The 24,883-nt window shown below is 35.1% G+C and overlaps 1 protein-coding gene across 8 annotated transcripts in view; it reads left to right on the top strand.

Annotated features, from left to right (window-relative positions):
* Positions 1-24,883, top strand: part of LOC100022053 (trans-golgi network vesicle protein 23 homolog B) — an 86,553-nt gene that overhangs the window by 45,569 nt on the left and 16,101 nt on the right. For 5 of the 8 annotated variants that reach the window (XM_007483412.3, XM_056817483.1, XM_056817481.1 and 2 more), the window contains 4 exons: positions 6,101-6,190; positions 6,760-6,891; positions 20,426-20,554; positions 21,849-24,199. In XM_007483412.3, the coding sequence (XP_007483474.1) occupies positions 6,101-6,190; positions 6,760-6,891; positions 20,426-20,554; positions 21,849-21,875 (378 nt within the window). In that variant the 3' untranslated portion in view covers positions 21,876-24,199. Of the gene's footprint in view, positions 1-6,100; positions 6,191-6,759; positions 6,892-20,425; positions 20,555-21,848; positions 24,200-24,883 lie in introns of those variants that run through there. The other 3 variants (XM_007483413.3, XM_056817482.1, XM_056817484.1) reach the window with 1 other exon arrangement.

Here is a 24,883-nt window from a genome sequence, read left to right as displayed (position 1 = left end):
CCACTAATGGAGAAGTCCATCACCTTTGATTGTACCACAATGTATCAACCTCTGTGTACAATGTTTTCCTGGTTCTGCTCCTTTCGCTCTGCATCACTTCCTGGAGGTTGTTCCAGTCTCCATGGAATTCCTCCACTTTATTATTTCTTTTAGCACAATAGTATTCCATCACCAACATATACCACAATTTGTTCAGACATTACCCATTTGAAGGGCATCCCCTCATTTTCCAATTTTTGGCCACCACAAAGAGTGCAGCTTTGAATATTCTTGTACAAGTCTTTTTCCTTATTATCTCTTTGGGGTACAAACTCAGCAGTGCTATGGCTGAATCAAAGGGCAGAGAGACAGTCTTTTATCGCCCTTTGGGCATAGTTCCAAATTGCCCTCCAGAATGGTTGGATCAATTCACAACTCCACCAGCAATGAATTAGTGTCCCAACTTTGCCACATCCCCTCCAGCATTCATTACTTTTCATTGTTGTCATGTTCGCCAATCTGCTAGGTGATACCTCAGAGTTGTTTTGATTTGTATCTCTCTGATCATAAGAGATGTAGAACACTTTTTCATGTGCTTATTAACAGTTTTGACTTCTTTGACTGAAAACTGCCTGTTCATGTCCCTTGTCCATTTATCAGTTGGAGAATGGCTTGATTTTTTTGTACAATTGACTTAGCTCTTTGTAAATTTGAGTAATTAAACCTTTGTCAGAGGTTTTTATGAAGATTGTTTCCCAATTTGTTGCTACCCTTCTGATTTTATTTACATTGGTTTTGTTTGTACAAAAACTTGTTAATTTGATGTAGTCAAAATAATTTATTTTACATTTTGTGACTCTAAGACTTGCTTGGTTTTAAAATCTTTCCCTTCCCAAAGGTCTGACATGTATACTGTTCTGTGTTCACCTAATTTAATTATAGTTTCCTTCTTTATGTTCAAGTCATTCACCCATTCTGAATTTATCTTGGTGTAGGGTGTGAGGTGTTGATCCAAACCTAATCTCTCCCACACTGTCTTCCAAATTTCCCAGCAGTTTTTATCAACTAATGGATCTTTGTACCAAAAGCTGGAGTCTTTGGGTTTGTCACAAACTGTCTTGCTGAGATCATTTACGCCAGGTCTATTCCACTGATCCTCCTTTCTGTCTCTTAGCCAGTACTAAATTGTTTTGATAACCACTGCTTTATACTATAGTTTGAGATCTGGGACTGCAAGTCCTCATTCCTTTGCATTTTTTTTTCATGATTTCCCTGGATATCCTTGATCTTTTGTTCTTCCAAATGAACTTAGTTATGGTTTTTTCTAATTCTGTAAAGAAGTTTTTTGGTAGTTTAAGTGTATGGCACTAAATAAGTAAATTAATTTGGGTAGGATTGTCATTTTTATTATGTTAGCTCGTCCCACCCATGAGCAATCAATGTTTTTCCAATTGTTTAGATCTAGTTTTAACTGTGTGGAAAGTGTTTTGTAGTTGTGTTCATATAGTTCCTGTGTTTGTCTAAGTATTTTATAGTGTCTAGGGTGATTTTAAATGGTATTTCTCTTTTGTGAGAGTTCAAATAGTGGGTGCCATAAACTGTGGCAGATAAAAGAGTGTTTGGCTTAAATTCTGAGAGGGCCGCAGAAAATATGGTTTCAAGACAATAAATTCCCAAATATTAAATATACCCAAGTCAGCTGGGTTTTATAGAGATTTTAATTAATACAAATGAGGAATTAATGAAAGGGAGAGAGAGAGAAAAAGGAAATAATGAGAAAAGGGCTAGACCAGCCTAGGCCAGCATGAGTCAGTCTAGGCTGAAAACCCTAAGAGAGAGATCAGTCAGTCTTTTATCCACTCACCACACGATTTGTCCAAGTGAGATTCTAGTGTTCAGAGACACACCAGTTCAGCTTTGGCCAGCTCAATCTCCAGAGCCATCAAGCCCTTCAAGGCAGCTTTTGCCAGCAGCCTCCTCCAATTCAGCTTTTCCCAGCTGAATCTCCAGAGACCTTTTTTTGACCTCCTTTTAAAGGGAATTTTCTCCTATGTCACCTCCCCTTAAGTTCTCACATCTAGTGTTTTCCAAAGGACTGACCATTCCTAATTCACACCTGAGTAGACTAAACTTTTGATTAACTTCACAACTGAGTAGACAAAAATCTCTGAGTAAGTTCTCACCTCTTTGCCACTTGTAAGTTTACAAGTTGCCTGACCTTTATAGGTACTTAGCACCCCTTTGTATTAGATCTAAAAATAGGCCCAGCTTAAGGACTTTTGCCTTACTGTAAGTATGGGTTAAGTACTTTTTATTGTTCAGCAAGGAGTTTACAACTTTATCCTACCCTAAAGTATACTTAAGTAGGGGTGGAGTAGAGTTCTCACATTCCTGACTAAGTCCCTTCATTATCTAAAGTGGGGAATGGTTCTAACCAACTGTGTTCTGAAGTAGGGTCTGAGAATTTTTAAGATTCACACTTTCTAATTCTTGCTGCTGAAATGGGTTAGATATATATAGAAATGCTGATGACTTATGCAGGTTTATTTTGTATCCAGCAACTTTGCTAAAGTTGTTGATTATTTCGAGCAACGTTTTGGTTGATTCTCTAGGATTCCTTAAGTAAACCATCATATCATCTGCAAAGAGTGATAGCTTGGTCTCCTCATTGCCAATTTTAATACCTTCAATTTCTTTTTTCTTCTCTAATTGCTACTGCTGGTGTTTCTAGTACAATGTTAAATAATAGAGGTAATAATGGGCATCCTTGTTTTACGCTTGATCTTATTGGGAATGCTTCTAGTTTATGCCCATTGCAGATGATGTTTGCTGATGGTTTTAGATATATACTGTTTATTATTTTTAGGAAAGGCCCTTCTATTCCTATACTTTCTAGTGTTTTTGATAGGAATGGGTGTTGTATTTTATCAAGGCTTTTTCTGCATCTGTTGAGATAATCATGTGTTTTTTGTCAGTTTGCTTGTTAATATGGTCAATTATGTGGATGGTTTTCCTAATATGAATCATCCTTGCATTCCTGGTATGAATCCTGCCTGGTCATAGTGGATGACCCTTGTGATGACTTGCTGGAGTCTTTTTGCTAGTATCCTATTTAAGATTTTTTTTTTTTAACAATCAAGTGGCTTTATATATTTCAGTACCAAAAACAAATAAATAAAAAAATAATCAGCTTACAATGAAAGATTCAAAAGAGTAATGTTACATAAGCAGAAACGCTTGGTTTGATAGATTAATTTTTCTTTTTTTTTAAATTTTAAACATTATTTTATTTGGTCATTTCCAAACATTTTTCACTGGAAACAAAGATCATTTTCTTTTCCTCCCCTCCCCCCTCCCACCTCCTTTCCCTCTCCCATAGCTAACGCACGATTCCACTGGTTAACACATGTGTTCTTGACTCAAACCCATTTCCCTGTTGTTGGTATTTGCATTAGAGTGTTCATTTAGAGTCTCTCCTCAGTCATATTCCCTCAACCCCTTTAGTCAAGCAGTTGCTTTTCATTGGTGTTTTTACTCCCACAGTTTATCCTCTGCTTGTGGATAGTATTTTTTAGATCCCTGCAGATTGTTCAGGGACATTGCATTGACACTAATGGAGAAATCCATCACCTTCGATTGTACCACAGTATATCAGTCTCTGTGTACAATGTTTTCCTGGTTCTGCTCCTTTCACTCTGCATCACTTCCTGGAGGTTGTTCCAGCCTCCATGGAATTCCTCCACTGTATTATTCCTTTGAGCACAATAGTATTCCATCACCAACATATACCACACTTTGTTCAGCCATTCCCCAATTGATGGGCATCCCCTCGTTTTCCAATTTTTGGCCACAAAGAGCGCAGCTATGAATATTCTTGTACAAGTCTTTTTCCTTATTAACTCTTTGGGGTACAAACCCAGCAGTGCTATAGCTGGATCAAAGGGCAGACAGTATTTTATCACCCTTTGGGCATAGTTCCAAATTGCCCTCCAGAATGGCTGGATCAATTCACAACTCCGCCAGCAATGAATTAGTGTCCCTATTTTGCCACATCCCCTCCAGCATTCATTACTTTCCATAGCTGTCATGTTAGCCAATCTGCTAGGTGTGAGGTGATACCTCAGAGTTGTTTTGATTTGCATCTCTCTGATTATAAGAGATGTAGAGCACTTTTTCATGTGCTTATTAATAGTTTTGATTTCTTTGGCTGAGAACTGCCTGTTCATGTCCTTTGCCCATTTGTCAATTGGAGAATGGCTTGATTTTTTCTACAATTGATTTAGTTCTTTGTAAATTTGAGTAATTAAACCTTTGTCAGAGGTTTTTATGAAGATTGTTTCCCAATTTGTTGCTATCCTTCTAATTTTGGTTACATTGGTTTTGTTTGTACAAAAACTTTTTAATTTGATGTATTCCAGATTATTTATTTTGCACTTTGTAACTCTTTCTAAGTCTTTCTAAGTAATACTTTTAGTAAAGAAAGAAGCTTCCCAGGACCACATACGTGGGGGCCGCGAGAGTGCAGAGCACCACCAGAAGAGAGAACAAGGGCTATGTTACACATACCTGTTGTAAACCTTAAAATATCTTAGACTTATAAATGTTGGAAATTTCACCATTGGGAAATGTCATACTTGGAAAATTTCTTACTGATAGTCTATTGGAATGTGAACCCCATTGGCATGGGAGGTTCCTCCTCCTCCCTTCTTAAGATTATTTTAGGACAGAAACCTTTTGCTGAACAATGAATAGGGCTTTGACCTATGCTTAAGCATAGAACAGGAATTTCTTTGAGTCATGATTGATTTTAGAATTGATACAATAGAGATACTTGGAATGACAGAACCAGGTCTTGGAAAATACAATTTCCACCCCACTCAGTCCTAACAGGATTTAGGAAGGGCTGCAGCATAGATCAAAATTTAATTATTCCAATGTCTACCCTACTCAGGGTAACAGGATTTAGGAAGGGCTGTAGCAAAGGATCAAGATTTAATTATTTGAGAATATGACCTTCAACAGACATGTGCAAAGCCACAGACCTCTGGGAGGTCCTGGGTTAAGCTAGAGCCACCATTGGCACAGGGAAGACATGGACAGTGATTGGTAGATGTGAGAACTGAGGGGAGGGAACTTGGATGGTTTCCTTAAAGATAGAGGGGTCTGAGGACTGGAGGGGTGGTTGGAGAGTTTTAGCTCTGAGTGGTTGGAGAGGTGCTCTGAGAAGCTTGCTCTGAAGGAAGCTGGAGGTGGAGGCCCCTGAGACTGTTTCTCCATTTTGGTCACGTGAGTAATAGGGACTGATCTCCTTTCTTTGCCCCAGCTATCTAAGGGCTTGGGCCTTTTGGCCCGGCCTAAACAGAAGGGGTATTTAAGCCCTATTCCCTTCTCTCCCTTTTCTCTCTCCCTCTCTCTCTCTATCTCTAATACCTTTCTTCATCCTGTTTGTAATTAAACTCCATAAAGGTTGACTGCTGACTTGAGTTTTCATTTAGGAATTACATAGCTGAATTCCTTGGCGACCTTAAATTAATATATATCAGTCTTTTAAAGTGATTTCCTTGTCACACTGTATCAGTACAACATAAGCATGCAACCTGGGGACAAAAAGGAAAAGGATGCTGGGTGTGTAATTCTTTCGGTGCAGTGTGTGGTCTCTGCAGGCATCTTCATGGCGCATTCTACAAAACGTTCACCACCTGGATTCTGGGAGGTAGTCTCTTGTTCCAAATTAGGCTCAAATTCAAATCAAAGTTCACAACAATAGCACTCTTCCCCCACCCCCTTCCTGGAGTATAGTAACACAGGAAGTAAAAGGGCAAGGAGAAGTCATGGCAACAGAAGAACAAAGATATTGGAGGCAAAAGGAAAAAGTGGAAGATGGGTAAAAAAGAGAACAAAGTATTGTTCATATGGAAATTTTTACCCTTTTTCTCTCCTACTTATATTTTTTCTTTGTTGCCTTATATGCCCCATTAACTTTTGGTTAGACATAGATCTTTATTTTCCTGGTTATTGGATAGGTAGATGAAAACAAGTATCTATTACATTTTTCTATTCTGGGTTGAAATGTTTGTTATTTAGATACATATATGTAAACTATTAAAAAAACTTTTTACAGAATATAACTGGCAGACTCATGGTTGGCTTGCGCTGGTGGAACCATATAGATGATGATGGAAAGAGTCACTGGGTGTTTGAGGCTCGAAAGGTAAACTTCCATTATTATTTTTGTCATTTGGTAATGGGAAGGTTATTTTACAGGTGAACTATATAATATTAAAAATAACAGCTACTTAACCCAAAATCACTCAATAAAGACTGGAATGTTTTTGTAAAAAAATATTTTAGGTAATTCAGCAAAGCAATAGTATACCCTATTCTAAAAACATGAATTGGTTATATTATGATGAATTAAGCTTGATACTTCACCTGTAATTTCTAATTGACCTCAGCATTACTTTGGAATCTGTATAGCACCTTCTTTATTGAAGATGAAAATGTCAGAAGTTTTGAGAAAAATTGAAACCAAAGAGATGGGAGTTTGAATAGCAAAACATATTTTATTGTACTTTATACAGTTGTCACTTACAATCCTCCAAACTATCTTTACTGGATGTTCATTAGCTTCTCTTTTTCCGTAGTAATAAATCCATAGATTATGCTCTGGATGTTTTTGTGCATGTGATTGTATTTTTAGGTAAAGTATTTCTTACAAGTTCTGAACTTGTTGAAAATAAATCATACAGAATACACTACTGAATTTGAATTCTTTCCTAGGAATCAAATCAAGAGAAAAGAACCTCTTCAGAAGCTGAGTCACAAATTTTTTGGTTAGGACTAATTTCCTGTCCAATTATGTGGGTGATATTTGCCTTTAGTGCTCTCTTCTCTTTCAAATTGAAGTGGTTGGTAAGTACTGATTTAGTGAAGCACATTTTGAATAATAAACTTCTGTCTTCTATGTAGCTACTTAAATAAGCAGGCATCTATGCATTTTGTAGGTACTACCTACTCCCCATCTTGTGGCCTTATTTCTGTTGGAAATAACCATACTGTTTGTTTCATTCAGTTTTTAGAACAGGCATACAGAACTGTTTTAGCTTTTCTTATAATTAATTAAAGAGAGCAGCTTGGGGTAGATTCGAATCTCAGAATTGGTTAGCATGTTGTAAGGGAGAAAAGGGGGTTTATTCATAAAAAGGTTGGATTGGATTTATTTAAAATTAGGGTCACCAGGAATTTGTATTAATTCCAAAGAGATTTATTTACAAAATATAGAAAGAGTGAAGTAATAAAATCAGAGAACAGTCTCACGAGGAACAGGGTCTCAAGTCCAGTCAGCAGATTCTCCACCAGCCTCCACTCTTAGAACTGCACTGTAGAACTCACTCAGGAAGTTGTAACACCCTTTTAAAGACATTTTCTTTTGCATCACTTTCTGTGACTTCCCCTAATTTTACGTCTGCCAATCACAGTTGAAGCTTTTCTTTAAGACTGCCAAGGGGCAGTAGTTTAATTCTCTTTCGTCGCCTACTATTACACACGTGGGTCACAGACCTCCCCCACTCAAGTGTTTACACCTTTGATGATTAAATCTAAAAATGGGCAGATATCTTCCCACTCAACTTTTTTTTTTTTTAAACCCTTACCTTCCTTTTTGGAGTCAATACTGTGTATTGGCTCCAAGGCAGAAGAGTGGTAAGGGCTAGGCAATGGGGGTCAAGTGACTTGCCCAGGATCACAGAGCTGGGAAGTGTCTGAGGCCAGATATGAACCTAGGACCTCCCATCTCTAGGCCTGGCTCTCAATACACTGAGCTACCCAGCTGCCCCCCCCCCCCAACTTTTAAGTAGGGTGTTTACACTTTTGGTGACTAAATATAAAAATAGGCAGGCAGGGGCTACAATTTAATCTTCACAGTCAAGGGAGAGTTAAATTTAATCTTCACAATGTGCTTGGAATCAGGAAAACCTGGGTTCATATTCTGCCTCAGAGCCTCACTAATTATGTTTCTCTAGGTAAATCATTTAACCTTTTTGAGCTTTGAACAGCTCACAGCCTACTAAAATTGTTTTGCTCACCATTTCTTTAAGCAAACCAGTGAAATGCTATGTTCTAGTAAATGGGCAAATTAGTTGCTTTGTATCTTGCCTGGAATTTCTTGTTGACCTCAGCTCTGCATTAATTCTTTAAATATTTTAATAATAGTGTCTTGATTTATATTAAAAGTAAGTGGTTGCCATGGGAAAATTCCCAAATATGAAAATATCCAAGTCAGCTGGGTTTTATGGAGATTTTAATTACTACAAATGAAGGAATTAAGGGAAAGGAGAGAGAGAAAGAGAAAATAGTAGAATATTAGAAGGTCATTTGGCCTACGCCTGAGCCTTAAGGGAGAGAGTCAGTCTTTATCACTCACCACAAGATCATCCCAAGCAAGCTCCAGTCCTTCACTGAAATCCTCAACTCCTGAACTGAGTTCAGAGACCCTCCTCTGAACTCCTGAACATCTGAACTGAGTTCAGAGAGCTCCTTTTAAAGAGAATTTTCTCTTATGTGTATACACACACACACACACACACACACACACCCCTCCCCTAAATTTTCACATCTACCAATCATAGTAGAAGCTTTTTTCCCAGGATTGCCCATTCTTAGTTCTCATCACTCTTTAGTTCTCACCTTCTCTGGGTATATTATACCTTCTGAGTATTTCACATCTCTTTTGCTAAGCTTGCCTTTTATAAGTTGCTTGACCTTTTAGTGATTAATTTAACCTTTATAGGTACTTAGCACCCTTTTGTATTAGATCTAAAAATAGACCACCTAGCTTAGGGTTTTTGCTTCACTATAAGTTTGAGTTGGGGACTTTTCATTGTTCAATCAGGAATTTGCAACTTTATCTTCCCCTAAGGCATTGTCTGAGCAGGGTGGAGTAACTTTAAAGTTCTCAATACATTCCTGACCAAGTATCTCCATTGTTAAAAATGGGGAATAGCTTAATCAAATCTTCTGAAGTAGTCTGAGCAGTTTAAGATTCACAGAATGTGAAATATTAGTATTATTTCAATATTTTTGGTACCTTAAACTATAATGTAGTTTCTGCATAACTCTCTTAACTCTGATTCTTTTTTACTCTTGAGTTATCTGAGATCACTTTGTGGGCTTGGCATTACTGTCTTATTAGGAGTTTAATGAAATGAAATGAGACACACAGACATAGTAGGGAAAGGTATTTGATAAGGATATTCAGTGAGAATACCATGTTGGCTCAGTTTTGCCTAAGTTCTCAGTGTTAGTCATGTTGTTGGTACAGGCAGATTCCCTGTGACCTTTTGTACTCAGGCATCAAGGAAGTCATATCAGCAATGTGAACTAGTCTCCTTAGCTAATCAAGTCTCAAGGAGACTTTTAAAGGAAAAGAACTAGCCCAATTTGCATGGGGTAGGGCTTTAAGAAAGATTAGCCCATCTTATATGGTGGAGTCTGAGGCAGTTCTGCTATTATCAGTATTCCAGTTTTAAAAAAATTTTTTTAACTTAATTGTCAAAAGAGCATTTCCTACTCACAGCAGAAGATAAAAAGAAGACTAATTTTTAAAAACTCAAATTTAATTAAAACAATTTTTTTTTCAGATTGGTTCTCCCTGTCACAACCAGCCTTGAGGTGTGCTGTGATCACTTATGGTTTCTCAGTACTAATTACCTCAAAGTCTGTAATCTGCTCCATTTTTTCCAATCTGGGCTTTAACTCTATTGCAGCTTTGAGCTCTTGAACTCAAGTGATCAACTAGCCTTAACAGACAGAACTATAGTTATGCACCACATGCCTGTCCATATTTATTGCTTTTTTAATAAGAAATAATAATTTTACACATTACTTTAAAAACTTCCTTGCTTGTTTATATTTCCTTCTGAACTTTTCTTCTCTTTTGTGCATTTAAAAACATGTTTCAATAACACTTTTTTCTATTATATTTGCTACCCTCCCATCGCTTTTATCAAAGAGAAAACAAAAACATTTATTGAATGAGTAGTCAGGCAAAACAAATCTATATAGTGGCCATGTCAGAAATGTTTTTCTCTACACATTTCTCTCACTTATTAGGAGGTAGGTTAACACATTTCATCATTAGGTCTTCTTAACCAGATTTCTTAAATTATTTTGTAACAATTTTTTTTACAATGTTGTCCTTGTCTAAAATTTTCTCCTTGTTCTACTTAATTGAATCTGCATAGTTTATATTAGTCAAGATGCTCTGAAATAATCTCTTCTGTCTTTTTTGTGATTTAATATTCAGTTATACCAGTTTACCACAATTTATTTAGTCTTCTCCAATTATCCAAGATGAAATTTAAGGTACTTCCTCAGATTTTTTTCTTTCCCATTCCGCATCCCTATTTGTTTCTCTGTTGAGTTTGATGTATTATACACCAAAATAGGTTTTTATGTGTTCAATGTTCCTTTTTTTTTTCTATTTCAAATAAGTGAAATTCATCTGATGCCCACTCCCCCAACTCTTCCTTCATTTATATTCCATTTTTTACATATTCTTTTCATGCCCACAAATTAAGAGAAATAGTGATCCACTATTCTTTTTTCTAGCCAGATTGTTTTGATGATTACTGCTGTATAAAACAATTTGAGATCTGGTTTTGTTAGGCCTCTTTCCTTTATGATTTTTTTCTTTTATGGATTCCTTTGATATTCTTGTTCTTTCAGATGAATTTTGTTACTATTTCTTCTAGCTCTATAAAATAATTTTTGTCAGTTTGATTGATATGGCACTGAATAAATTAATTTAGGTAAAATTATTATTTTGATCATATTGGCTTGGCTTACCCATGAGTGATTGACATTTCTCTAGGTTTTAGATCTGACTTTGTGAAAAATGTTTTGTAATTGTGTTCATATAGTTCTTGTATTTATCTTTGCTGGTATTTCCAAGTATTTAATATTATTTGTAGTTCTTTTAAGTGGAATTTCTCTTTCTATCTCTTGCCACTGTACTTTGTTGATAATATGTAGAAATGCTAGTGATTTATGTAAAATTATTTTTATATCTTACACTAGCTTTTTAGTTGATTCTCTAAGATTCTCCAAGTATAGCATCATATTTTCAAGGTAATATTTTAATTTCCTCTTTCCTTATTCTGATTATTTCAATTCCTTTTCCTTTTATTGCTATAGCATTTCTGTTACAATATTGAATAATAGTGACAATAATAGGCTTTACCCATGATCTTGTTGAGAAGGCTTCTAATTTATCTGCATTGCGGATAATCCTTCCTTATGATTTTAAGTAGATACTCCTTATAATTTTAAGGAAAGCTTCATACATTCCTATGGTTTCTAGTGTTTTTGGTAGATTATTATATTTAATGGGTGTTATATTTTGTCAAATGGTTTTTCTGCATCTATTGAGATAATCATGACTTTTTGGGGGGGGTTGTTATTAATATGGTCAATTATCCTAATAGTTTTCCTTACTGTTGAACCAAGCATGCATTCTTGGCATACATTCCACCTGGTTCTTGTGTATGGTCTTTGTGATGAAGTGCTATACAGTTGTCTCTCACTATATTACAGTTCACTTAATGTGGTTTCACTGTATTGTGAGGTTTTTTTTTAAGTCTTTTTTTTTTAACCCTTACCTTCTGACTTGGAGTCAATATTGTGTATTGGCTCCAAGGCAGAAGAGTGGTAAGGGCTAGGCAATGGGGGTCAAGTGACTTGCCCAGGGCCACACAGCTGGGAAGTGTCTGAGGCCAAATTTGAACCTAGGACCTTCTATCTCTAGGCCTGGCTCTCAATCCACTGAGCTACCCAGCTGCCCCCTAGTCTAATTCTTTATTGTAGAGTTTTTGCTATATTGCGGGACTTTACTGTTCACAATGGAAATGCAGTATACCACTACCGCTTGTGCAAGTTTGCCAATGTGAGATTGTATTGGCTGATGGAATCAAAGATGACCAACCACAAAATTGTGTTCTGTATCCTGGAAGCTGATTGGCTCAGTGTTAATAAGAGTGTGGAAAAGGTTTATTGGAGAGTGGGAAAGAGTTTATAAAGCCTTAAAATATATATAAATGATAAAATAAATATAGCACTGCTACTTTGTCGATTTTCACATATGATGAGGGTCTCTGAAACATAACTCCCTCAATAGGTGAGGGCTAGTATTTTATTTAAAATTTTTGCAACAATATTCACTAAAGTTTATAATTTTTAGTTTTTATAGTTTCCTCTGGTTTTGTTCTTCCTGGCTTAGGTATCAGCACTATTTGTATCACAAAAGGAATTTGGTGGGACTCCCTTTCCTATTTTTTCAAAAAGTTTTTATAGTATTGTAATTAATTGTCCTTTAAGTATTTGGTGGAATTTACTTGTGAGTCCATCTGGTTTTGAGATTCTTTTCTTAGGGAGCTCATTTATTATGACTTGAGACTTGGAGATGATTGGTGGGTTCTTTCAATTTCCATTTTACCTTCTGCCTCTAGGATAGCAAAGCAGTTTTCCTTGATAATTTCTTGAAATATAATGTGTAGATTCTTTCTTTGAGCATAGATTTTAGATAATCCAATAATTTTAAAGTTACCTTTCTTCAATATGTTTTCCCAGTCAGTTTGGTTTTTTTTGTTTGTTTTTTTTTTGTTTTTTTTTAAAACTTTTAAACATTATTTTATTTGGTCATTTTCAAACAGTATTCATTGGAAACAGATCATTTTCTTTTCCTTCCCCCCACCCCCCTTGCTCCGAACCCATTTCCATGTTGTTGGTATTTGCATTAGGGTGCTCATTTAGCATTTCTCCTCAATCATATCCCCTCCACCCCTATACTCAAGCAGTTGCCTTTCCTCGGTCTTTTTACTCCCACAGTGATAGTCTTTTTTCTCATAGATCCCTGTAGATTGTTCAGGGACATGCATTGGCAATAATGGAGAAGTCATTCACCCATTCTGAGTTTATCTTGGTGTAGGGTATGAGGTGTTGATCCAAACCTAATCTCTCCCACACTGTCTTCCAATTTTCCCAGCAGTTTTTATCGAATAGTGGATTTTTGTCCCAAAAGCTGGGATCTTTGGGTTTGTCATATACTTGCTGAGTTCATTTACCCGGAGTCTATTCCACTGATCTTCCTTTCTGTCTCTTAGCCAGTACCAAATTGTTTTGATGACCGCTGCTTTGTAAGATAGTTTGAGATCTGGGACTGCAAGGCCACCTTCCTTTGTATTTTTTTTTTCATGATTTCCCTGGATATCCTTGATCCTTTGTTCTTCCAAATGAACTTTCTTATATTTTTTTCTAATTCAGTAAAAAAGTTTTTTGGAAGTTCAATGGGTACAGTTTGTTTTTATAATGAGGTATTTCATATTTTCTTCTATTTTTCTTTTTTTTACATTTTGTTTTATTATTTCTTAATGTCTCATGAAATAATTAGCTTCCTTTTTGCCCATTTCTAATTTTTTTTTAATTTTTAAACATTATTTGGTTGTTTTTATACATTATTCACTGGAAACAAAGATCATTTTCTTTTCCTCCCCTCCCCCCCGCCCCCGCCTTTCCCTCTCCCATAGCCGACGCATGATTCCACTGGTTATCACATGTGTTCTTGACTCGAACCCATTTCCCTGTTGTTGGAATTTGCATTAGAGTGTTCATTTAGAGTCTCTCCTCAGTCTTATCTCCTCTAACCCTGTAGTCAAGCAGTTGCTTTTCATTGGTGTTTTTACTCCCACAGTTTATCCTCTACTTGTGGGTAGTATTTTTTAGATCCCTGCAGATTGTTCAGGGACATTGCATTGATACTAATGGAGAAGTACATCACCTTCGATTGTACCACAATGTATCAGTTTCTGTGTACAATGTTTTCCTGGTTCTGCTCCTTTCGCTCTGCATCACTTCCTGGAGGTTGTTCCAGTCTCCATGGAATTCCTCCACTTTATTATTCCTTTTAGCACAATAGTATTCCATCACCAACATATACCACAATTTGTTCAGCCATTCTCCAATTGAAGGGCATCCCCTCATTTTCCAATTTTTGGCCATCACAAAGAGTAATGCTATGAATATTCTTGTACAAGTCTTTTTCCTTATTATTTCTTTGGGGTACAAGCCCAGCAGTGCTATGGCTGGATCAAAGGGCAGACATTCTTTTATCGCCCTTTGGGCATAGTTCCAAATTGCCCTCCAGAATGGTTGGATCAATTCACAACTCCACCAGCAATGAATTAATGTCCCCACTTTGCCTCATCCCCTCCAGCATTCATTACTTTCCATAGCTGTCATGTTAGCCAATCTGCTAGGTGTGAGGTGATACCTCAGAGTTGTTTTGATTTGCATCTCTCTGATTATAAGAGATGTAGAGCACTTTTTCATGTGCTTATTAATAGTTTTGATTTCTTTGGCTGCGAACTGCTTTGCTTGTTCATGTCCTTTGCCCATTTGTCAATTGGAGAATGGCTTGATTTTTTGTACAATTGATTTAGTTCTTTATAAATTTGAGTAATTAAACCTTTGTCAGAGGTTTTTATGAAGATTGTTTCCCAATTTGTTGCTACCCTTCTGATTTTGGTTACATTATGGTTTTGTTTGTACAAAAACTTTTTAATTTGATGTAATCCAGATTATTTATTTTGCATTTTGTAACTCACTCTAATTCTTGCTTGGTTTTGAAGTATTTCCCTTCCCAAAGGTCTGACATGTATACTATTCTGTGTTCGCCTAATTTTCTTATAGTTTCCTTCTTTATGTTCAAGTCATTCACCCATTTTGAATTTATCTTGGTGTAGGGTGGGAGGTGTTGATCTAAGGCCCATTTCTAATTTTTAAGAAATTTTTTTCAATAACCCTTTGTACCTCTTTTTCCATTTGTCCAATTCTACTTTTTTTTTTTAACCCTTACCTTCTGAATAGTGGTAAGGGCTAGGCAATGGGGGGGTTAACGGACTTGGCCTGGGTCACACAGCTGGGAAGTGTCTCAGTTCAGATTTGAACCTAGGACCTCCTGTCTATAGGCCTAGCTTAGCTACCCAGTTACCCCTGCCAATTCTACTTTTTAAGGAATTTGGTGAATTTTTGTGTCTCGCAACTTGATCAGTTCCCTATTTTAAGGTTTTGTTTGTTTTTTTTCGTTTGTTTTTTTAGCACTTTTTTGTGCCTTTTATCAGCTATGGGCTAAGAGTGTCTGAATTTGTTGCTGCTGCTGCAGCTGCCTCCAAAACCTAATGCTAGTATCTTGGTGAGGTTTGAATTCCACTCTAGATTTTTTCAATCCTATTAAACAAAATCATACCTAGATTTGGGATTCCCTCAAAATTGGACTCAGACTGTGGAAGTCACTTTACTCAATCAATCTTAAATGAAATTTATAAAAATCTAGGAATACAAGAAACATACCACACACCATATCCCCAAAGTTCAGGGTAAGTGGAGGGATTAAATAAAGACATCAAAAAATTGATAGGAAAATTTTGTGCAGAAACACACCTATTAGATCATATTTTATACTTCAGTGCCCAGAATGGGAAACACTAAGTCTGGAAGATTTAAGAAAAACTGCAACTTACAGATTCACAGGTCATAAAGAAATCCTAGAGGAAAAGAATGAAATAATCAAAGAGCTTAAAGCCAAGCTCAAGGAGCAAATAGGTCAAGTAAACATAAAGAAATTGAAGAAATAAAAATTCTAGCCACTCTGCAATCATACAAACCCACAAGAAATTACACACAAAGCAATCAAATGAGAAATGTACCCAAATGTTTCTGATGTGAAAAAATGGGTCACATGGTTCAAGACTTATTTAAAGGCACAATTAGTCCAATCTAACAACAAGCAGAGGTCCTGGAAAAGCAAAGTATAATATAGCAGCAATAATACACAAGCAAATGCAAAATGTTGTAATTGTAATTGCAAGAATTCATTGCAAGCACCAAATTGAGAAACCATGGAGAGATACATCCAAAAAGGAGCGAAACCACGTTATTCACAAGTAGTCTCAGGTGCTGCCAAACATAGTCAGTTATGAAGCCAGGTGCATGGGTTAACATCAAAAGGGAAATATGTGAAAGGAAATGGTGAAAATGAAAAGGAAGGAGACTGCATGCAAATAGAATTTGGGGTTCCAAAAGCACAAAATAAAACTAAAGAACAGATAGAAGAAGAAATCCAATTAGATAATGATGTAACATAGATGAAAGAGAAAAATTTTGGAACAGTGGAACAAGCTGCAAAGAAAGAAGAAGGAACAGAACTGGCAACAGTCTGTAATACACAAACCTTAAACTTATTAGTATATTATAACTTTGAAAGCAAAAAACATGAAAGATTAGATCCAAGCAATAGTGATTTGCAACATTTCTCAACACATGACAAAAGTAACTTAGCAAAAAAGAACGAATGTACTTTAGAAACAGAAAGTATCAAACCCAAAACAGAACCATATGAGACACAAATAGTAGAGGGTTCTAAAGATTCTAAACAAACTGCACATGAAATAATTGAAGCACATGAGCAAGCAACAGAAGGGTCCAATGGGGAGGAAAATGCAATAACGGAGACCATTCAAATTAGGAGACCTCCTGGAGACGATGACATTGAAAGCAGGGATGATATTGCAAAAGAAAATACCAATGACATAATTGAAAAGTCAACCTTAAATCCTTATGCAGAAGAATTCCAACCAATAGTAACTGCACAAGAAAAAGTAAACACAAACATTATGCCATCCTTATGTCTCCATGATAATGCAATTCCATTGCAAACTGATGATGGATTGCAAAATGAATGTTCAAAGCAACAAGAAAAGTCTGTAGCTGAAGAACAAAACTGGGATTTGAATAAAATAGATATACAGGCATTTATGGTCCAAGTATGCCAACAAAATGATAACACAGAACCTAGGGTCATGATAAAAGTTGGTAATGAGATCTACCCAGCTCTTATCGATACAGGGGCAACTAAATCTGTTTTAAAAACATCTCCTGAAGACAGCCAAATCACCAAGCAAGAGTTAGTGCAAGACACGAATCACACAGAACCATTATATACAGTAGTTGATTCAGAAAGTGAGAAAGACCAAGAACTTTATGAATATATCAAACTTCACAATCAAAATCACAAAGCTTTACAAGAGGGGGAGACAGATGATTTCATTAACAACTCAAATCAAGAACAAATGATCCTGTAAGAAGAGTTAGTTCAGGACATAAAATACACAATGTCATTTGAAGAAATGCTGGCAGCATTGGGAGTCAAGAATTATCAAGAACTTTGTGAAAAGTATGAGTTTGAGGAAAGACACTAAATTAGAAGTAGAACAAAATTATATGCCTGATAGAAAACAAACAGAAGAAGAAGCAAACAACATAATGATCCTATCACATCTTCCTTTCTCTGACTTAAAACTTTTTACAAACTAGACTATCAATTAACAAAATATATACAAGCTTTACAAACAAGAATAGCAGAGTTGTATGAAATGGGCTTGCTTGATACAACAAACAGTACCCCTGAATTACAATTTGCACAACATCAAACCAGGAGACATAGTATACTTTAAAAACTTCAATAGAAAATTGGCTACAGACATAAAATGGACTGGACCACATGAAGTATTGCTTACTACCCCAACAGCTATAAAAATTGCAGGGAAATACTCATGGTTCCACTGTTCACACGTAAAACCAGAAAAATTCAACATCACTGTAACAGACATATAAGATAATTAGACAAAAGATAGTGCTGAGAAATGAAAACAAAAACTGGATAACCTAAAAAAGTACACCACAAAGAAATAATAGTGACACATAATGTTCAAGATAGCTTTCCAGCCCAGAGGAAAAGCATCCCAGACAGAAGAAAAGCATCCCAGAGGAAGAGATTTTAAACCAGCCCGGAGGAAAAGCATCAAGAAAAGCTGTTAGAGACAAGAAACAAAGAGGAAAAGCTGAAATGGACAGCTAAGACTTTGAACTTTGTTTATATAAGAAGAGGTCATATGGAAAACTAGACATGTAAGACTGAGTGTGTTGAAATAATAAAACAAAATTAATTTCACATATGGGGAAACATCATGAATCACTACATAACTTGGAAGAAAGAAGAGATCCATCAGCCAACATGAGAAGTGGAAATCAGAAGAAACTTGATAAGTATCAATTCAACACTACACTATTAGACACAAAACACAAAATCACAAACTGACATATTGGTAGACCTTGTTTAAATAAACAAGTGTCTGAAATTGTATTTATGCAAAATGTAAATATGTATATAGTTAGTTCCATAAGGTCTTAGGCAAATAGAAAGATCAATAGATATTTCTATTTGACATCAGGATGTGGAACAATGATATGTAAAAAATCTCTATAAATAATGTATATACTATAATTAGGTTAGTAACATAGTGATAGAGTCTGTAAATATATAGCATAGCATGTATATATGTTGAACATAAGCTTAGGTCATAGATTAGACTAGAGACTTAGATAATAGTTATAATAAGTAGGGAATAGTTTAGGAGTAAGTTAAATTAAACAGCATAGACAATTAGTTATACATAGAAATAGGAAAACTATTTGTTGTAGTTAACTTAGAGTAAGTAGTATTAGCACTGATTCAAATTTCTTTGTAATGATTTTGTTTAATCGTTTATTTTACTGAATTTATTGTAAAATCCTTAAACTACCCTTACCCAAACTTTCCTGCATAGAATTCCTTAGGGTAGATTTATTAATTGGTAACTATAATAAAAATAAGTGACCTTGGGAAGGTCACTACAAAAAAAGGGGAAGATTGTGGAAAGGAAACAAGAACAAGTTTTGAACTTTCTGCCACTGTGTTGGAATAATCAACAGTGGGAATATCCATAGAGAGGAAATTGTCAAGACTGACAGTTGGTGGGGGAAGGGGCAACTGGGAATGGCAGTTGGGTCTTGTGACTAGCACTTCCTGCGGGGCTTCCTTCCTTCCTGGTGTTGGAGGTGGGAGAAGTGTTGGCTTCCCAGTCTGGATTCAGAGTTCCTCTACTCGGTTCAGCCCAAAGATACAGGCCTAACTCACTCTTAAATTTAGAAATGTACTTGTTGCTTTCTGTCTACTGCTAAGATTCTGAAATTGACAAAACTAGCACAGATATAGCATAGACAGGAGTGGGAGAAACCCTCCACCAGCCTGTGAGGCCTGGCCTCAGCTCCAAAGCTGAGAAAGACTCCAACCTTATTTAGGGACCTCCCGCTTTCCTTTTTCCCTGTTCTCTCTCCAATCCAAACTGGATATTAAAATTTCTTTTATTAGAATATCACAGTCAGATAAGTGGACTATCTTTTCTGTTCATAGAGGGAGCTGAATATCAGCTCAGTCATTCAACGACAAACGGTCCTAATCAGACCCCTGCTGCTGCCTCTCAGCAGGGGTCATCTCTCTCCTTTGCCTCACCAGCAGCAATATTCCCTCTCTCCTTTAAACTCCTCCATTCCCTTCTACAAACCTTCCTTATCCCCTGTTTTTCCAATCCCCCCATTCTTTCCCTATAAATATTACAATTACAACACCCCATTAAGACAGACATTTCTTGCCAATCTCCGAAGTAATCTTGGAAATTTATTTTACTAAACTTTTTGTTTCTTTCTGATGCATTAGAATTTGATTTGAAGTGTTGTTTTAAAGTTGTTTAGTGAGAAATGTGAAATAATTTAGATAAGTTTCTGCTCCTACTTAGCCATCTTGAGCAATTTTCTTGTCATAATTTTCTTGCATCACTTTCACTTCTTTTCTCAACTTTTTCTCTTCCATTCTTTCATTTCTTTAACTCAGTCATTCTTGTTGGGCATAGGTCTAATTAGCATTTTTCTTTGAGTCTTTGCTTGTAGTTCTCACTTTGTTGTCTTTAACTTCTGAGTTATTATTCTGTTTTTCAGTAGTCAAGTTCTGAACTTCTAGGTATTCGATATTATTATAAATGGAGAAGCATGCTTACTATGTCAACTTCTGTGCTAAGCACTGGGGATAATAAGATTAAAAAATAAGAATTCTTTAATTCTGGGAGCTTATATTCTGATAGAGATGATATTTATTATGAGAATTTTCAAGGAAGGATGTTTTAGTCAGGGAAGTCACAAGGAAAGTAGTGAAGGCAGGGTAAAGAGTTATGCCGAAGAAGGCAGCATTAACTCCCACAAAGAGACCTTAAGTCCATTTTTATTAAACCTAATCTAAAAATAAAACAAAACAAAATGGGTCACCTATTCAGTCCTCATCTTGATTTGTTTATTTAGTTATAAAATAACTTAAAATTTTTTTTGCATCAGATCACACAACTCTGACTTTATTTGTTGTGTGATTAGCTTAGTACTTGACGCTTTGTAGCCATGTCATTAAGATAAGTTTTTTGCTTAAAAAATATATAAGAAGACTGTTACATGATTTTTCTCCCTTTTCCAGGCAGTGGTCATCATGGGTGTAGTACTACAAGGTGCCAATCTGTATGGCTACATCAGATGCAAAGTGGGCAACCAAAGTAATTTAACCAGTATGGCTACCACTTACCTCGGAAAGCAATTCTTGAGACAAGTAAGTATTTTCTGGTGGGAAGGCATTTAGAAATAGAAATCATCAGATTTTGTGCCTGGTCATCCTTTAATACAATGATTTCTATACATATACTTAATTATATTAAATAATATTATGTTGCATAAAAGTGCTGCAAATACATTTATATTTATATAGGTGAATTTTGAGGGATTTGGGGATACCCTATTGAGATAATTGGAAACATTCTAGGGCCATGTTGGTGAATTTATGATACATGTGCTGGAGGATGTTGTTCTATTCCCCTTCTCAAACATGCCTAAGGACATTTTTTCCATATCACCCACCCTTCTGCCCAGCAGCCCAGTGGGAGCACTTCTTCCCCTCTCTGGGGTAAGAGGGTGAATTGGATGCAGTGTGAGGGTGAGGTTTGGACACTCAGTCTCTAAAAGATTTGCTATCACTGTTCTAGGGACAGATCTGGAGTCTGAATACCCTGAATTTAAATCTGTTCTCAGATGTTTCTTTACTGTGTAACGTTGAGTGAGTCACAGTTGCCTAGCCCTTACCACTCTTCAGCCTTGGAACTGATACACAGAAAATAAAGATTTTTTTAAAAAAGGAAAAAATAATAATCTAGTTCACTGGTTAAAAATCAGTAACATTAATTTGACTTATTATAGCCATGAAAGTATAGCATTAAACTACTTTGAATAATTTTTATTCTTTAATGAAATTTAGGGGCCATAGTAAAGGACAAACTGAAAAAATAGAATCATGTTATTAAATTGAGAGCTCCATTTTGTTTGAGAAATTAAAAACATTTTCAAAGGGTAATGTTTTCATATAGTTTCATTATAGTTTTCTTCAGTTTCAGTAGATGATCTTTTATAGTAATTTTTTGGTGTCATCATAGATTTTGTGATCTTTCCCTTAAAGAAAGTTCCAGTTTTCCTTAAAAATGAAATGACCTTGAGTAACAAGTTAACAAACCTTTGGCTAAATTTATATAATAGTGTTATCTAAAATAAATAGTATCTGATAGTGTTATGTATGTACCAAAGCAAGAGTATCAACTAATGATAATTTTTAGACTATAGTGTGTGAAAGACACATGCTTTAAGAAATGTTTCATTGAAGTTAGGGGAATTTAATAAGTCAAGTTATTCACTCAACAAGCATTTATAAAGCACATATAGTGTGCAAGGCTGTGTGCTATTTTCTATTTGTGCTAGCTATTTCTGCTTAAAGATATGGGTTGTTTCCTCTTTGGCCTTTGATACCTTTAAGAGTATGAACTGTTATTTTTAATGTGGAATTTTTCCCTTCCTCCCAGAACATTAAAGATGATCAAATATCTTGAAGATGAGAAGACACATCTCATATTGAAGAACAGTTGAAAAGATTGTCTTGATCTTTTTGGAACTGAATAAATAACTCGCAGGGGGCATCATTAAAGATTTTTCTCATTGAAAATTAAAAACAAAACCCTTTTTATAGGAAGATAATGCTTTTTGGCATAAAATCTGCCTTGGGTTATTTTTTAAGATTGTCTCAAAACCAAATAAGGGAAATTACCTAAAATATCAGGAGTTTGTACAGAATTTTTGACTTGCATTTCAGAAATCATCATTATAAACACTATATTGACAATGAAAATTTTCATCTTAAATTGTAAACATGGAAATAAAATTATATGCCTTACTCAGTTTGTCAATACCATTAAATTTAAATAATTTTAATGGGAAGTGTTTATTTTGGTCTATTCAGTAAACTGTTCATGTGCTATTTATTACATGTGGCTTGATCTAGCAGTCTCTTTAGTTTATATTATGCTTCTAAGTACTTGAGTTATGGTTATAGAGTTTGCTTTGAACTCTCATTTTGGAAAAATCTTAAGAGGTTCCAAGCATAATGAAAATTGTACTAAAAGTACACATACTAAAGTATTACTTTTCATATTAGGCTGAAAATAATTATTTATTGGCATGGCTAATGCCTAAATTCATATTTTGTTTTAAGAATTATTTTTGTTATTGAGAAAATTTGAATATTTAGAATTATAGAATTTAATTGTAACATCTTAAAATTGTAAAATATATTTTCTAAGTACTGATATAAATTTTAGTTGTGTACTTCCCATCATCCCAAAAGATTGTTTTATGAATATTTTTTAAAACACATACATGTGTGCACACATATATAAATTTAAGAAATAACCTTATACAACTGGCAATATCAATCTGACTTGAGTATTGGGGATACAAAGAAAGATAAAAACTGGATATCAGTCTCTACCCTCAAGGAATTATATACTACCTTGCTGCAAAAAATTTCCCTCCCACAGAAGCCATTCAATTAGGCTCTACATATTGTTTCTGGCAACCTGCAATTCTGTGGAGTGCTGGATTTGGAGTAGAAAGATTTGAGGTTGAATCCCAACTGACTTATCTGATTCAAGGCAAGTCACTTTACCCCTCAGGACTTCTCAGGGGCCCTCCAAAGACTAAATGTATGATCTTACATATATAGAATAGATTTTATTTTCATACTTATATACATTGTGCTTATTTTTCTTCTGGTTCTATTTCATTCATTCTGTATCACTTCATCAAGTACTTCCTTGTGGCCCTGAATTTTTAGTATTGTTTAGTATGATATAATAATATTTAGTTGCTTTCATATTCCACAATTCATATTCCACAATTAGTCAATTGTTGAAAATTGTATGTTTCTAATTTTAAAAATAATTACCAATAGTGCTGTGAGTTATTTGTGCATATGTTTCTTCTTGCTGAAATTAATCTTTTTTGTATAAATTTACACATGTATTTTATGTATTGTACATGTATATATGTGTGTATACATATATGTATACATATATACACATATATTTGGTATATGTTACCTGTGGGTCAAAGGGCATGAACCTTTTCTTATTAACAAATTTTTTTTTCCAACCATACCAGTTTTGTATTAATGTACCTTATTTTTCATGTTTTAAACAATTTGAAACCTATTAGAAAAATTTTTAAATTTGGACTTTATTTGTGAATTTGACCAATTTTTAGACCATTATAACACAAATTTAATTTTTAAAATTGTCGATAGAATCATAGATTATGATTGATCTTTCAGATTCACATCAATTCTCAGAATTTGAACTTCAGTTTATGTAGCCTGACTCCAGTCATTTAATCTCATTAAGCCATAATATATTAATCTGTAAATTTAAGTGTTTTAGGGCACTTCCAATTCTAATTCTGTAATCCTGTGGTGGTGGGAATCTTATTACAATGAATACCAATATCCCTCCCCTCCATACCACATATTAAAAGTATCTTTTAATTATACTTTCATTGATTTTTGTGAATGAGCTTTTAAATTTATGTACTCTCCTGAGACTTTCTTTTTTAAACTAGTTCTTTACCTTGAACTTCTATTTCTCTGCCCATCGCTAGCCTCCCAATCTATCATCCTTAATTTTGCTTGGCTTCTTTCCGTCTTTTTTCAACAGTCTTGTCTTGGTGATTGACCAGTTAAACTTAGACTCTTACCTACTCTTGAATCCTTTGTCCCCTTATTCTGTAACTAGTCATGCTGTGCCAATGCCTAATTTGGGGTTAGCGTCACTCTTTGTTTTTTCTGCTCTATTCACATTTTATTAAATGCTGCTGGATAAAATTACTCCCAAAACTATGAATGAATTAATACATCAGTGAAAAATTTATTAAGTTGTATACTGTGTGCAAAGCACTATATTCAGTGCTGAATGATTTCATGTCAGTTTAGTGATAAATATTCACAGTTCCATAACCTTTGAACCAAGAGACTCAATTCCCAGGAATTCATACCAAGGAAGAAGAAAATCCTCATATATCTCAAAATATTTTTATCAGAACTTTTTGTGATAATTAAGAAATGGAAACAAAGTAGATGCCCATCAGTTGGCAAATGACTAAATAAATTGTGTTTCATAGATGTAATCGAATATTGCTGTGCTATTAGAAATGCTTTATGTAATCAATACAAAGAAGCATGATTTTTATATAAAGTGATAAAAGCAATAAGCAGCACCAAGAAAACAATATACACTTACTATAACAATGTATAAAAAACAGGGACACTGAAAAATAAATATAACCAGAATAAAAAGATCAAATGGAACCAGAAGGAAGAGATATGAAAAGTCACTCCTTACCTGCCCTTTCCTGGAGATGGGAAATCCATTGGTATTACACATTACACAGGTTTTTTGGACTTTTAATATGTTGGTCAGGTGTATTGACTTTTCTTCTCTAAAAATACTATTTGTCATATAGGTTAGATCTTTAGGCAACAAAGGGGGAGAGATGCAAAGGATACAGATGA

The sequence above is a fragment of the Monodelphis domestica genome, chromosome 2, assembly GCF_027887165.1.
Source record: "Monodelphis domestica isolate mMonDom1 chromosome 2, mMonDom1.pri, whole genome shotgun sequence".
Lineage (NCBI taxonomy): Eukaryota > Metazoa > Chordata > Mammalia > Didelphimorphia > Didelphidae > Monodelphis > Monodelphis domestica.
This window is presented reverse-complemented; position numbering and strand designations above follow the sequence as displayed.